Genomic DNA, 12,571 nt, shown 5'->3' with positions numbered 1-12,571 from the left:
AAACAGACTATTTTTGGAATATTGACAGTTGATTCATTATTAAAATAGTGGCAGATTTATTTTCACTTGATTGACCTATTACTTCATTGAGCTGCACTAACCAGTAATGAAAATAATCATTAAGCAGCCTTAATGAACATTGATATTTCCTTACCATAACATTAAGCACACAGACGTGGAGAACACGTGTCTGCGGCTACATAAGCATGAAGTTCTGTTTGTCGGCTAGTAAGGGTCATGTGAGCGTAAACGTGCAAGGTGTGTGTGTGTGCGTGTGTTTGTATGCATGCAGCCTGTTTACTTTGGCAGCCGTTTCTCTTTGCTTTTGAGTGTCTGGAGGGAGGTGCCAGGGACGAAAAGGGTTACGACAGAAAAAAGGACTTGAAAAAGAAGAGAGCGAGGGACTGGAGTGGTGACCTGGTGGGGGTAAAAGCTGGGATTGACTGTCTTAAGTAGAGGGGAGTTTGTGTGAGTGTGTAAATGCAAAAGTCTGTGTGCATGTGTGATTCATTACTCTCACTGAGGAAAATGAAAAGAAGCGTCTGGCCAGGGGCCCAGAGGGAGGAGAGACAGAGACTCTCACAGAAGGTAGAGAGGGAAGCACATGCAGTTTGAATGAAGGCTTGTGTTTGAAAGAGATACAGAGAGAGAGAGAGAGTTTTGTAGATTGCAGAGCCCACAGTATTGCAGCGCATGTAGCCTGGGTCAGAGGGAAAACAGAAAAACTTGAAAAGGGTCCTCTGTCTTCACTTCTTTTTATCATCCCGGACCCTTGAAAAAATATACTCCAGAGTGGATAAATCCAGGAACAACGGCAATTTGCTTTAGTGTGGTAGAGGACAATTATGCTTTTGAAAAATAATGTTGTACGCCTGGGGTGAAATTCCAGTGTGTCTCGGGTCATGCAGACTGCCACCCCTGTATGTATCTCCAAAATTAACCAGTGTTTTAACCATCACATATTTTCTTTTATAACTAAAGTGTTTTTAAAAATTAAAAAATTAAAGAAATCAAAATATAGTTAATTGGGAGTGATTGTGCTGTGTAACTGCTCTGCAGCGCGATGAAGATCCACCCTACTTAACTATGTTTTACAGCTGGGGTCAAGACAAATCTGTCATTTCCTGGAGCAGAAACATGTCTTGAGCTCAAAACGGCGTTTTTAACAAATTGTCAAACTTTAACAAATGTCCTGATGTGTGATTTTCCAAGCCGTTAAAGAAGGCTCAGAGTCTCCGGTCTGGATCAGTGTGTGAAGCTCCCTATAAGACATTTGAATGATCAATTTTTAAGCATTGCAACACTATGCAAAGAGTATTTACAAGCCACAGTTAAATGACTCATTTTCTCTGCCAGGAAACAGAAATAAACGACCGAACGATGAGTCTGGCTGTATTAAAACGCAGGTGATCACAAAGAGCCCGAGGATAGAAAACAAAGCAGGAAAGCTGGGTTGTTACGGATGTCTGGGATGTTTTGCAGTCTGTATTGTTTGCTTGCCTAAATAAATGAAGAAGCGTGTTTTTTATTCTTGTTTTTGTCTTGACTGGTGGCTTAAAAAAATAACCTGCAAACAGTATTGTGAGTGCGCTTTCACATTCAACTTCAGCCGGCTCTGTGTGGATATTTTGATTTTTATTTCAGCATATATTGTGCAAAGCAGTTGGTCTAAGATCCATTCCTATATTACAAATAATGACTGAACAGGCTCATGCTGTAATGCTTATGTTTATGCCTGTTCTGTATTCTGATCATTAAAAGTACCCTAACTTCCAAGTAGGAAACTAAAATAAAATAACAAACAGATAAACGTCTTTATTCTCACATCTAACCCTCCAAAATTTGTAGAGCATTCATTTAAAGACCACAAATGAATTCCACATTTTTATGCTCATGTCAACATTATTCCATAATTTCATCCTAACAACAGAAAAACATCTTCTGTCCGTGTTCTCGTCCAATTGATTTTTTATTTTTTTTTCTGTGTGTGTGTCTGTGTGCAGATCAGGAGGCGGGAGACGGCAGCAGCAGCGGCGGCGGTTGTGTCGGAGCTCAGGGCTTCTCCATAAGAGCTTCTCCCAAGACCACCCCGCGGTGAGTGCGCACACACACACACACACACACACACACACACACACACACACACAGATACCCTCCCCAGCACTCCCTCACCATTTACATTCCTCACTGGTCCCCCTCCTTCACCCATCCCCCCCTCCCCCTTTCTGCTTTTCCCTTTGCTGGCCCCCTCATCTCCCCTCTCTTCCTCTCACTCCTCAAACACACACATGCACACTCTCTCTTTTGCTCTTGCCCCTACAGGCAATTCTTGCTCTCTCAGCCATCGATAACTTGTGTTTTTGAAGGTGGTAACCATCCTTCAAGTCCAGTTAGATGTTTTTTTCTTGTCTTCTTGTGTTTAAGGACAGTGTGATGAGTTATTGTATCTCCTCCATTTTGGAATGTTTGCATGGATCATTCAGGATCACGGGGAAATTGATCATACAGATAAACTTTTTTTTTTGTTTCCGCTATTGTCTGTGGAATGGGTGATTTCACTTGATAAGGTTGGTTATATATGGTTTTATTTTTTATTTTTAAATCTAAATTTTTGGTCTTAAATTTAGGATAAATGACATTTAACTGCAAAAGGAAACACTGTAGCAAAATGAGGCGACTTTAAGACTGTTTAAGCTTCTTTAAAGTTTCATGTGCGAGTGGTGAGTTAAGTCATATTTTTACATTCCACAATAGGGGAAAATAAGATGCCGTTTGCACCCCTACGGCTCAGTCATCTCTTCCGGTGTCCTTTATTTCCCCTTTTCCCCTCTCCTCCTCTCCTCAGGCTCCAACAGCTTGTCTCAGTGCACACTGAGATTTATCGCATCAAGACAGTGCACTTCCCTCTCTCTGTCTGTCTCCCCCTGTTGCATGTCTTCTTTCTTCCTCTCTCTCCTAGTCTTTTTCTAGCTCTCACGCGCAGACAGAAAGCCTGGCCCCTTTTCATTAGGGGCCACTGTAACAACAAATTGATGTAGTTTTATAGCCAGCAGTGACTATGTTTGTCTGACGTTTATGTTAGGTCGTTAATCTCCCTATTGACCTCTCCATCTCTCCTTTTCTATCAATGCACTCTCTCTCTCTCTTCCCCTACATTCAGCTCTCCGATTGGTGGCCTGCAGATCCGCTATGACTCTTCTGGGTCGTTGCCGGGGCCGGGGCAGGGGTTGCTAGGGGCGGGAGGAGGTGGGGAGACGTTGCCCCCAGTGGCCACCAGCATTGAGCAGCTCCTGGAGAGGCAGTGGAACGAAGGGCAGAGCTTCCTGCTGCAGCAGGGAGCACAAGGAGACGGTGAGAAGACGCAAGCACCAAGCATCCTTAAAACTACAAGATTACCTAAAAGAATCGTCCGATTTCAGACTATTGCTCACCAGTAACTACTGAAAAACAGGCCTCTAAGCAGGGAGTGATTATTGGTAGCAGTGGCTGCAGTGACTCCAGACATGCTTGCAAAAGTATGGGACGAGTTTGACTATTGTGTGGACTAATGCCGGGTGTCCACAGGGATGTGGAGCACTTGTGAAAATTTTGTATGTAAAATATACCAAAAGCTTTTATGTCCATTACTTTAAAAAATATAGCCTTTTGAAATCGGATGATTCTGTTTGATACACACTTATGAGTTTGTTAATTCCATTTAAGTCTCTCACCAGACGGATTTTATTTCTACCTGTGACACCCTCACAGCATTTTATTTAACAAATAAGTCACATAAAAAACCCAAATAATAGTTTTACTCTCTATTTAAAAGATACAGTATAAGGCAAAAGGCCTGAAATCAAACAAAGGCAGTATGAAAACAAAAGGTGAATTCTCTTCATTTCAAAAATGACAGGAGATTAATCTCCTACCTCACACGCACTCATACACTTTGTCCACTTCACCATTTCCTTCTCTGTGTCAATTGATCCGTCGGCTCTTTGCCTTCGAGCTGTTGTGCAGAGCCGCTCCCTCTTTCAGTCACATTTTCACTTTATCTGTTATTGTTGCACCTGTCAATCTCTTGCTGGTTATCTACCTATCTGAACATCCCTTCTGGGATCAATAAAGTGAAAATGAAAAAGGGGGATGGCAGCCTGGTCGTTAGAAAGGCTGTCCTTCAATCGGATGAGTCAGGTTTAAGTTCCTGCATCTGCAAACCCTCCTCCCCCGACACTGAGTCCGTGCAGGCGCAAGGTCACTGTAGCTGACCTTGATCTCTGACATGTCTGTGTTGAGTATCTGTCTGATCGTCACTGTGTGTGTTGTTAATGTGAGGTATAAGAAAAGGCAGATTTAGAAAATGAGTGGCCTTTTAGAAAGTAAGGATATTGGTGAAAGGGTTAGTCCTGTAAAGATTCATCCCAGCATATAACCCAGCACCAGCACTGGTTATTTTACCTTCACTGTGGTGCAGCTAAAACAACAAGTGGGCTAACAGTGTTGACTGCAGACTGACGGGGCTGAGTTTTATTTCATTTGTGCAATTTTGAAGTCTTTATTTTCTCACACAGGTGTGGAGAGCAGTAAATTGAAAATTCAGAGCGGAGCTATTACAGAATATTTGGAGCAGGAAATAAAAAATCGCTGCTTTTTCTGTTCCCTCTCTCTTTCTCAGTGGTGAGCATGTTGAAGTCTCTGCACCAGCTCCAGGAGGAGAACAGGAGGCTGGAGGAGCAGATAAAAACTCTGACCATGAAGAAAGAGAGACTGCAGCTTCTCAGCGCACAGCTATCAGTGCCTTTCACACCTGCCACGGCCTCCTCGGGTACACAGACACTCTTACTTACTTACTTAGAAATCAAGGTGAATGATGCACACCAGTGAGCCACAGCACCTGCCTGGCATTGTGCAGGTCTGCTTTGTGTCACTGAAACAGCTGCCCCCCCCATTGATGTGTTTTGTGGTATCAGGCATCAAGCATGGCAGCAGGAGATCCTTAAAATGTTACCTCCATGGACTAAAAAAATATCACAGATGCTTGATCAGATTGAGAGCTCGGGAATTTAAAGGCCAAGACGACACCTAAAGTTATCGTTCAAGAAATTTTTGCACTGAGGGTGTGTTATATTTCTGAAAATGTGACAGTCCAATACTGTTGGCATGAAAGGTTTGAATGTGGCCTGCAACACTATTTTGGAGGATGTATGAGTAACAACCATCATCACCCTGCCTCTGCCAGCTTCCCTTCCTCCCATAGCACAGCCTGATGCATGCATGTGTTTATATCAAAGTTATTCAGATTCTTGCATCTGCACATGTTATTTTTTTTCAGCTTTAAGATCTGACTGAGCTACTCTCTTGTTCCCGATCGAAAAGATGGATTGTTGCTGGCTGACGTCATTTAGCACAGAAAATTTCTAGAACTTGAAAAGCAGGTTTCACATTTTTTAGACTGGCCCTACTGAGACATGTCTAACCTTTCGGTTATCCGCAGATGTGAAGGGAGCCCAGCCGGGAGCAGCTGACTCATCTTTACCTGTGGCGACTCAGGTAAGGACAAATTCGTGGTTTGACTCCTCTGTAGTCAGCAGAGTTTGTGTTTTCAAACTAGTTTTTATGCTTTGTTTTGATTTCTGTTTTGATTTTCCAGAGTGGCTTTATTTTTATTTATTTTTTATTAGTTTCAGTGTTAGTTTTAGTCTTGAACACTCAGTAATTTATTTATGGCAAATGGCAGAGGCAAGATTTAAAGTCAGAATAGAAATTGCAATATAAACAGAACTTTTTGTAGTTGACTCACAGGCTTGTAGACTTTGAAAGTTTTTTCTTTTATTCTATTTATTCTTTAACATTGTAAATTAAGCAAACTGTAATGATCGCTTTAATTTAATGTCAAAAAGGTGTGAAATAACGCATATCCCAATTAATAGGCCACATCCTTCGGAGGCCGTATTTGAAGGTCGATTATGTCACAGCAAGGCAATGAAGGCTGTCCCAATTCGAAGGCTGCTCCAAATGCGGCCGACAAATGTGTCCTTCATTAACCTATCCCAGAATTCATAGCGCCAGTTTCCAACAATGGCGGCAGCTACTTAGTTTTAATATTACTCTTATTACTTTTTCTGGGTCACCAAATAAACTTTTAAGATGTTTTCAGGCGAGAATGTAGCTGTGTAAGCTTCAAATATCTGGTTGGTTTATCAAGACATCACATATTTGCAAACGTGCTTCAACGTTTTCGAAGGTGTCTGTTACCCACCAGCTCGATAGCTGACCGGGTGGTCAAGGCTCACTAGAGCCGGCAAGAACAGCAAACTCCCGGCACATCGTTTTCAGATCCCCGCGGTCTTTCACTCGGGTTAAACATGAAATATAAGTCACTTAAAATGTTATTGTTTGGCTTTTTTCAGTGTTTTATTTGTTCCTGAGTAAATCGGTTTGGCTGAGATTAAAGTTATAGTTTCGACACAGCTGAATAAACGTCAAACAGAAAACACAGAAGTGTGAGATGGTAGAGAATGTACTCCAGTGTTCTGTTATATATTAGCAAGCGAGGAGCAGACGGCTGAGTTTATTGATCTCCCCCGAAATCTGAAGGCTAGACCATCCCATTTCACAGCCTTGCACTTCCGGCCTTCTAGGTCTTCGAAGGACCCGGCCCATGTAGAACGTGAAGGCCTGGTCCTCTGAAGGATGCAGCCTATGAATTAGGACATAGCTACAGATTCTGAATGCAGGACTTGTCATTAATGGGAGTCTCTTTCTGGTCCTCAGGATAGTGCATCTTGTGGTGGTCACAGCAGTAGTGGCTCCACCTCCTCCCTCTCCACACCTCCCTCGGTGTCCCAGAGTCCACCTCAGCCACAGCTCAATGGGGTCGCCTCCGTAGGGGTGACCCCGGCTGGGTTGGGCGGCGTGGCGGGGCTAATGGGGGCTCTGGGCGCAGGGAGTGCGCTGGGCATGGGTGGAATCGTCGGGGCTCTGAACGGCGTGATCCAGACGCCGGCCGGCACCTCCAGCCCTCACACACACACTACAGGAGCAGCTACAGGCGTCACTTTGCCCGTCAATAACAAGTATGGCTGTTTTCATCTTCCTCTAATACATTAAGCGCCCTTTTCAGATTAATAAAGCATCAACACTGGGATGCGAATTGTGTTGGAAGCCTTTGATGATAATAAAATCAATACATGCGGTTTCACATCACCCTTCCCAACAAATTGGTTGACTGTCAGCGAGTTAAAGAGCTCCAGATGGGTGTCAGTAGCTTCACATTTTCAAGGCCCTTTCACATAAGCACATAGTTAAGTACTGAAAATGTTCGGGAATATGTTTGTCTCGGCTTCCCAAGAAGTTTAAATGTGAACTTTATTGCATCCTCTCTTCCTCTTTGTGTCTTTTTGCTTCCGCAATGGATTTTAGCAGCTCAGCAACTAGTAAGACCAGGTGAGGCAGAAGCTGGTGCCACTTCACAAACCGCCGTAGCTCTGTTTTCATCAGTGTGTCAGCTTTGTGAAGAAATGCTGTAGTCATGCATGTTTTTTTGAGTTTGAATCTTTTCTTGTTTTGTTTTGGGGGTTTTTGAAGCAAAAAATAAGCTCATGTTTTTCTTTATAACTTATAGAAACAGATAAATGTTAATATTTTCTGTCACTCTCACCGTCACAGACCTGTAATGTTTTAAAAAAGTGTGCTAAACAGTCTGGTACTGTGCAGGCAGAGTGTTAATTGCGTTTGTCTCACTGTGAGTGTGCTTTGTCTCCTCAGCGCGGCACGAATTGGCCTGCTGTCTGAGCAGCAGAGATTGCTCCTGCAGCAGCATCAGCTCCACCAGCTGCTGTCCTCACAGCCTTCAGTGGTACTACACACACACACACACTATGCACATTTGATTACTTACTACTATCACACACAGTTAAACACAAAGACACTGAGCTACAATTTTCTTTTAGACGATAGTCTAAATCACCTAGCTTATTAACTCTTCTTCTTCCCCTCTTTTCCACACTTTCCCCTGCTTTTTTTCTTCTGTCTCACGCTCTGTTCCCCCCTTCAACTCTTTTCTTTAATGACACCTCCACTTAATCCTCTTCTCTTTTTTTTCTTTTTCTTTTTTCTCTCATTCTTCCTCCTTGTTTCCTCCCTCCTTGCATCTCCCCCTTCCTCCCTCTGCTCCCCAGGAGCAGCAGCAGGTGTTGCTCTACCAACTGATGCAGCAGCAGGACCTCCAGCAGCTGCAGTCCCTCTCCTCCTCTGCCCAGATTCCCTCCATCCCACTCTCTTCCGCTCAGCTGCCCATCAACAACTTGCTGCCCGGCGCCCAGAGCCAGGGCCAAGGCACCATCACCGCCAACCCCTTCCTGGCGCTGCAGCACGCACACGCCGACACGCATGGCTCAGGGGCGCAGAAGCCTCGGCTAGCCGAAAAAGCCGTTGGCGTCGGAGGGCAAGAGAAGACGTGACGGCATATGTTCTTTTTGTTTCCTTTTTTTCTTTTTATTGTTTTGTTTTACATATATATAAATATAAATATATATATATATACATGCGCAGAGTTTTTTGGGATCAGTCTGTTGGTCAACTTTGTAGGTTAGTGATGAGAACATCTGCAGGAGAGCAAAATGTGTTCATGTTAGATATTTGTTTCCAGCAGTGTGTTAAAGCATAACACACACACTCTCTCTGTGTGGAGTTATACAGAAGACTGTCTGTAGTTTAGGTTCTGATCTCGACACCACGTTTTGTGTCATTTTGTATTATTTATTTGATTTAACGACTTTTTAGCTGCTTTGAGTCCTTATTTTGATTGCTTTGTCTACTTAAAGATTTTTTTAGTTATTTAATACTGCTGGTAGTAACTGAACGTGTGTTACTGTCAGTACGTAGCACCAGCGGACATGGTGTGTTTAGTCTCTTCTCTCAACAGTTCAGTTGACTGACAGGTTCCCAGAAACTCTTTTTATTTCTTCGGTGTTTCCTACTCCGAATCTTGTTCCAGGTTTTGTTTTGGGGTTTTTTTTTTTCCTCTCTCATTTTTTTTTTTTTTAAATTAATGTTTTTGTAATGGTCTGGTCTCTCTGCTGTTTCACTCTCTCAGGGGCTTCAGCCAAACCAGCAGTTGTGCTGCAGCGCACAAGCTGGCACACACACAGAACTACAAACATTTGAAAAAAAAAGAAAAGAAAATGGCAGCAATATTATGATTAGGACAACAGTACAATTCCCTGTTATAGGACTTACCAGTCATAGATGTGTGATTGACATCTGTCTCGCAGCAGTCCTGGAGGGACTATTAAATGAGGAAATGTCCCACACGTCCTCAGTGCTGCCTTCTCTCCCCGTGTCTCCTTCCCGCAGTTTGCGTACATCCATTAATGTCCGTGAGCCAAGCCTCGTATGGTCACCACAGAAGCCTTGCTTTTGACTGTCTCTTCTCTGGGCCAGATACAGGAGGATCATTCGGGGAAAAGAAATGTAAAAGAGGAGAAAAAAAGATTATTCAAAAAAGTACGTTGAATGTTCACAAAGATGCTTAAATCCACGTCACACATCCACTTTCAGAGATAAACCACGCAGTTGGTTATCAGCAAGTGGAAGTGATTGCATTTCATCTTCCCGATTGAGCCTCCTGCTGCACCTACCTCTTGAGCAGGACCAGCCTATCAGGACCTAAAAGGCCGACAGCAGCGGCCACTTATAAACCCACAACAGTCAGGACTGGCCAATCAGGGTCCAAACCCAAGTGCCTGAGGCCAAAAGAGGAAAGTGGGATTTTGTTTTTTTTTTTTAAAAGCAAACAAATATATATATATATATTAAAAAACACTTGGTCACTCTACCCAATTTTTCACAGTGCTACTGGTAATGAAGCTGCGTTGCTAAGGCAACAGATTACAAAAACTCTTGGTCCTTCAGGCTGGACGTCTCTTTAACAAAACTAGGAACTTTTATTCTGCTGCATTCTCTAATATCAAAGCCAACTTTGTGTTGTGCTTTCTATTTATCTGGAGGTTTTGTGTAATGGGCATAAGATGATATATTTTAAAAGCCCGCTTGTTTTTGCAATTTAGCATCATTTTGTACTACTGTGTAAAGTTTTTTTTTTTTTCTTTTGTTCCTCTGTTCAGTCTAATCTTGCTGTAAACCCTTTTAATGATTTCTATTTTTGTCATGTGTTTAAAGCTAGGAGCTACTTATTAGCTGGCTGATTTGGGAGGGGTTGTGGTTGTATATAGGTGTTTGTAGGGGAGGAGGAAGTGTGTCAGGGGGGGTACTTGGTGGCACAGTTTTTACCTCGTTAAGTGTACATAAATCTTTCTCATTGGCCGTTGGTTGTACATAAGTGATTATGATTGGTCGTGCTGGTGTGAAGGAAAGCCAATGAAGCCTCAGTTCATGTGTGTGAATCTTTAGGACCAGACAATAAGGTTGACAGTGACTGGACACAAAAGTATTAATTTATTTTTATATGTGCAGGGACATTGTGTTTCTTTTTTTTCTTTTTTTCTTTTTTTTAATGTTTTGCACCATTTTCTTGATGGAAAGTCATTTTATACTCTGGGCACCATATTTTCATCTGTGCACACATTTTGTTGGATAAATTTTCTAAGAGTGTAAAAAAATTGGTGGGGGATTGACAATGTATTTAAAAAAAAAAAAAAAAGAAAATTAAAGAAACACTCTGGTTAAGTAAGAGCAGCGTTTGGTGTTTGTATCAAAGTATCAGTAAAAAAATCACAAAATCACGCATGCTGTAAATGTGTTTGCTTTTACCGTGACGCTGATCAGTAGAAAGAAACTAAATGAACCAGAGAGAGGGCTGGACACTAGTTTTTATCCGGCCTGGTGCTAAAACGGCACTAAAACCCCCAATAAGATGACATTTAATTCAAAACAAATGCACACAGTTTAAAAATCCCCCAACAGAGCCCGTTCATAAACTCACAATTTTTTAGCCACCTCACAAATACTTCTTTAAAACAACTAATATTATCAAAAAATAAATTACAAGCTGCATATATTTTAATTCGCTGATTAAATGCATGTTATTTTTGTCCTTCCTGCGCATATGTCAGATGATTTACGAGGTGAGTGTAGATGAGATTAAAATGTTCCTGTTAAACCAGTGGTTTCTTTTCCCCCAGTTTGAAGCCACTCTTACGAGCGGACTTGTAAGCTGTATTTTGAATAGAGTCAAACCTTTCCTGACTAATACTCCGTGCCATTAATTACACTGTAAATTGTGGACGAGGAGGCGCTAAGCGGGATGTGAATTATTCTGTAACAAGAAGGGAGGTGAGGGGGTTGGGGGAGAAAAATAAATAATCATCGAGCAACCAAAGTGCCAATAGAAACTCAACATCTTTAAATTTAAACATTGTGCTTCGGGGCTCCTGTCCTTACAAATATGCACCCACAACCAAAGCTGATGACTTCCAGCTGCCGCTGCTGTGTTTGCGTTGAAGAGGTGGGGGCACCATTCTGCTACATCTGCTTCTGCCCTGGTAATTAAAAGCTCACTTTCCTCCTGCACCCCCCCCCCCCCCCCCCCCCCCACTCCCTCGAAAATACACCCCCTCCTTAGGAGTGTTGAAACCCCCCACCCCACCCACACTCGCCCGCGCGCTTTGCATGTACACGCACAAATACACCCAGAATCTAACCTGCATTCAACAACGCAACCCCCCTTTTTCCTTTACCCGAGCACTTGCTCATTCACCCCTCCCACTGCCAACTATCCCTCACTGTGACCTCCCCTCATCCATCCACCCTCCACTCACTATCAGCCCTGTCAATCAAAGCTAGGCTGTTTAAAACGCATACCCCCCAGCACCACCACTTCCCCACCTCCACCATCTTTTATAAGCCTCCCACTAACAGCCCTGCCTCTCTCACACACACGCACACACACGCATGCGGGCCAGAGCCACTGTGTCCATCATCGATCACGCTCCCCCAGAAGCATTTTCCAGGGTTGGGAGGGCTTACCAGCTGATTCAGGACCCCTGTGTGCTGCCCAACTAGGTGCCTGATTACAAAGTCAAAACATGACTAAGCCCCGGTATTAGGAGACAGGAGAGCTCTCTGTCTTATGCACACACACACACGTACACATAGAGCAGATAGCAGGCCAGCAGGAGGGTTAAGCCCGGGATGATTAGACAAATGTAGGGCAGATATCTGCGGCTTCAGAGGCAGGCTGAGCCGCTGTCACCGAGGAATGCTCTGCAGCATTAAAGATACCTGTCTCACACTGAGCATGCTCACTCTGCGGTTCAGTTTCTACTTAAATGTTCTCCTTTTTTTCAGGTAAGGCTTTTGTAATTGATTAGTGTTCGTGAAGGCTTTGAATAAGCCCCAAATAATAACTAAATAAATATATATGGAGAAAAGTGCAGTGAAAAGGAGGTTTTATATTTATGGGTTTAAAATCTTGGGAGGAAACATTTTACAACAGTTAAAGAAATATTTCAACTAGCAATGCAGAAAGATCAAACTTGATTTGTAATTGTGTCATTTGACTTTTGTAAATAAGTAGAGGCCTTACATTAAAGAAAACCTAGAAAAGTAAGCTGCTGCAGCAGGTTGA

The 12,571-nt window shown here is 42.9% G+C and overlaps 1 protein-coding gene across 5 annotated transcripts in view; it reads left to right on the top strand.

The window, feature by feature from the left end:
* Nucleotides 1–10,675, top strand: part of mllt10 (MLLT10 histone lysine methyltransferase DOT1L cofactor) — a 51,496-nt gene extending 40,821 nt beyond the window's left edge. For 3 of the 5 annotated variants that reach the window (XM_086306046.1, XM_086306049.1, XM_086306050.1), the window contains 8 exons: nucleotides 2,004–2,094; nucleotides 3,161–3,351; nucleotides 4,658–4,807; nucleotides 5,477–5,532; nucleotides 6,757–7,058; nucleotides 7,405–7,428; nucleotides 7,750–7,840; nucleotides 8,163–10,675. In XM_086306046.1, coding sequence (XP_086162172.1) covers nucleotides 2,004–2,094; nucleotides 3,161–3,351; nucleotides 4,658–4,807; nucleotides 5,477–5,532; nucleotides 6,757–7,058; nucleotides 7,405–7,428; nucleotides 7,750–7,840; nucleotides 8,163–8,444 — 1,187 coding nt within the window. In that variant the 3' untranslated portion in view covers nucleotides 8,445–10,675. The remainder of the gene's footprint in view (nucleotides 1–2,003; nucleotides 2,095–3,160; nucleotides 3,352–4,657; nucleotides 4,808–5,476; nucleotides 5,533–6,756; nucleotides 7,059–7,404; nucleotides 7,429–7,749; nucleotides 7,841–8,162) is intronic. The other 2 variants (XM_086306047.1, XM_086306048.1) reach the window with 2 other exon arrangements.
* Nucleotides 10,676–12,571: the final 1,896 nt, after the last annotated feature.

This window comes from Aulonocara sp. 'chitande type north' Nkhata Bay, linkage group LG9 (genome assembly GCF_057382095.1).
Source record: "Aulonocara sp. 'chitande type north' Nkhata Bay isolate Kocher_YH1m ecotype deep benthic linkage group LG9, A_spYH_male_GT1.1, whole genome shotgun sequence".
In the NCBI taxonomy this organism is placed as follows: Eukaryota; Metazoa; Chordata; class Actinopteri; order Cichliformes; family Cichlidae; genus Aulonocara; species Aulonocara sp. 'chitande type north' Nkhata Bay.
This window is presented reverse-complemented; position numbering and strand designations above follow the sequence as displayed.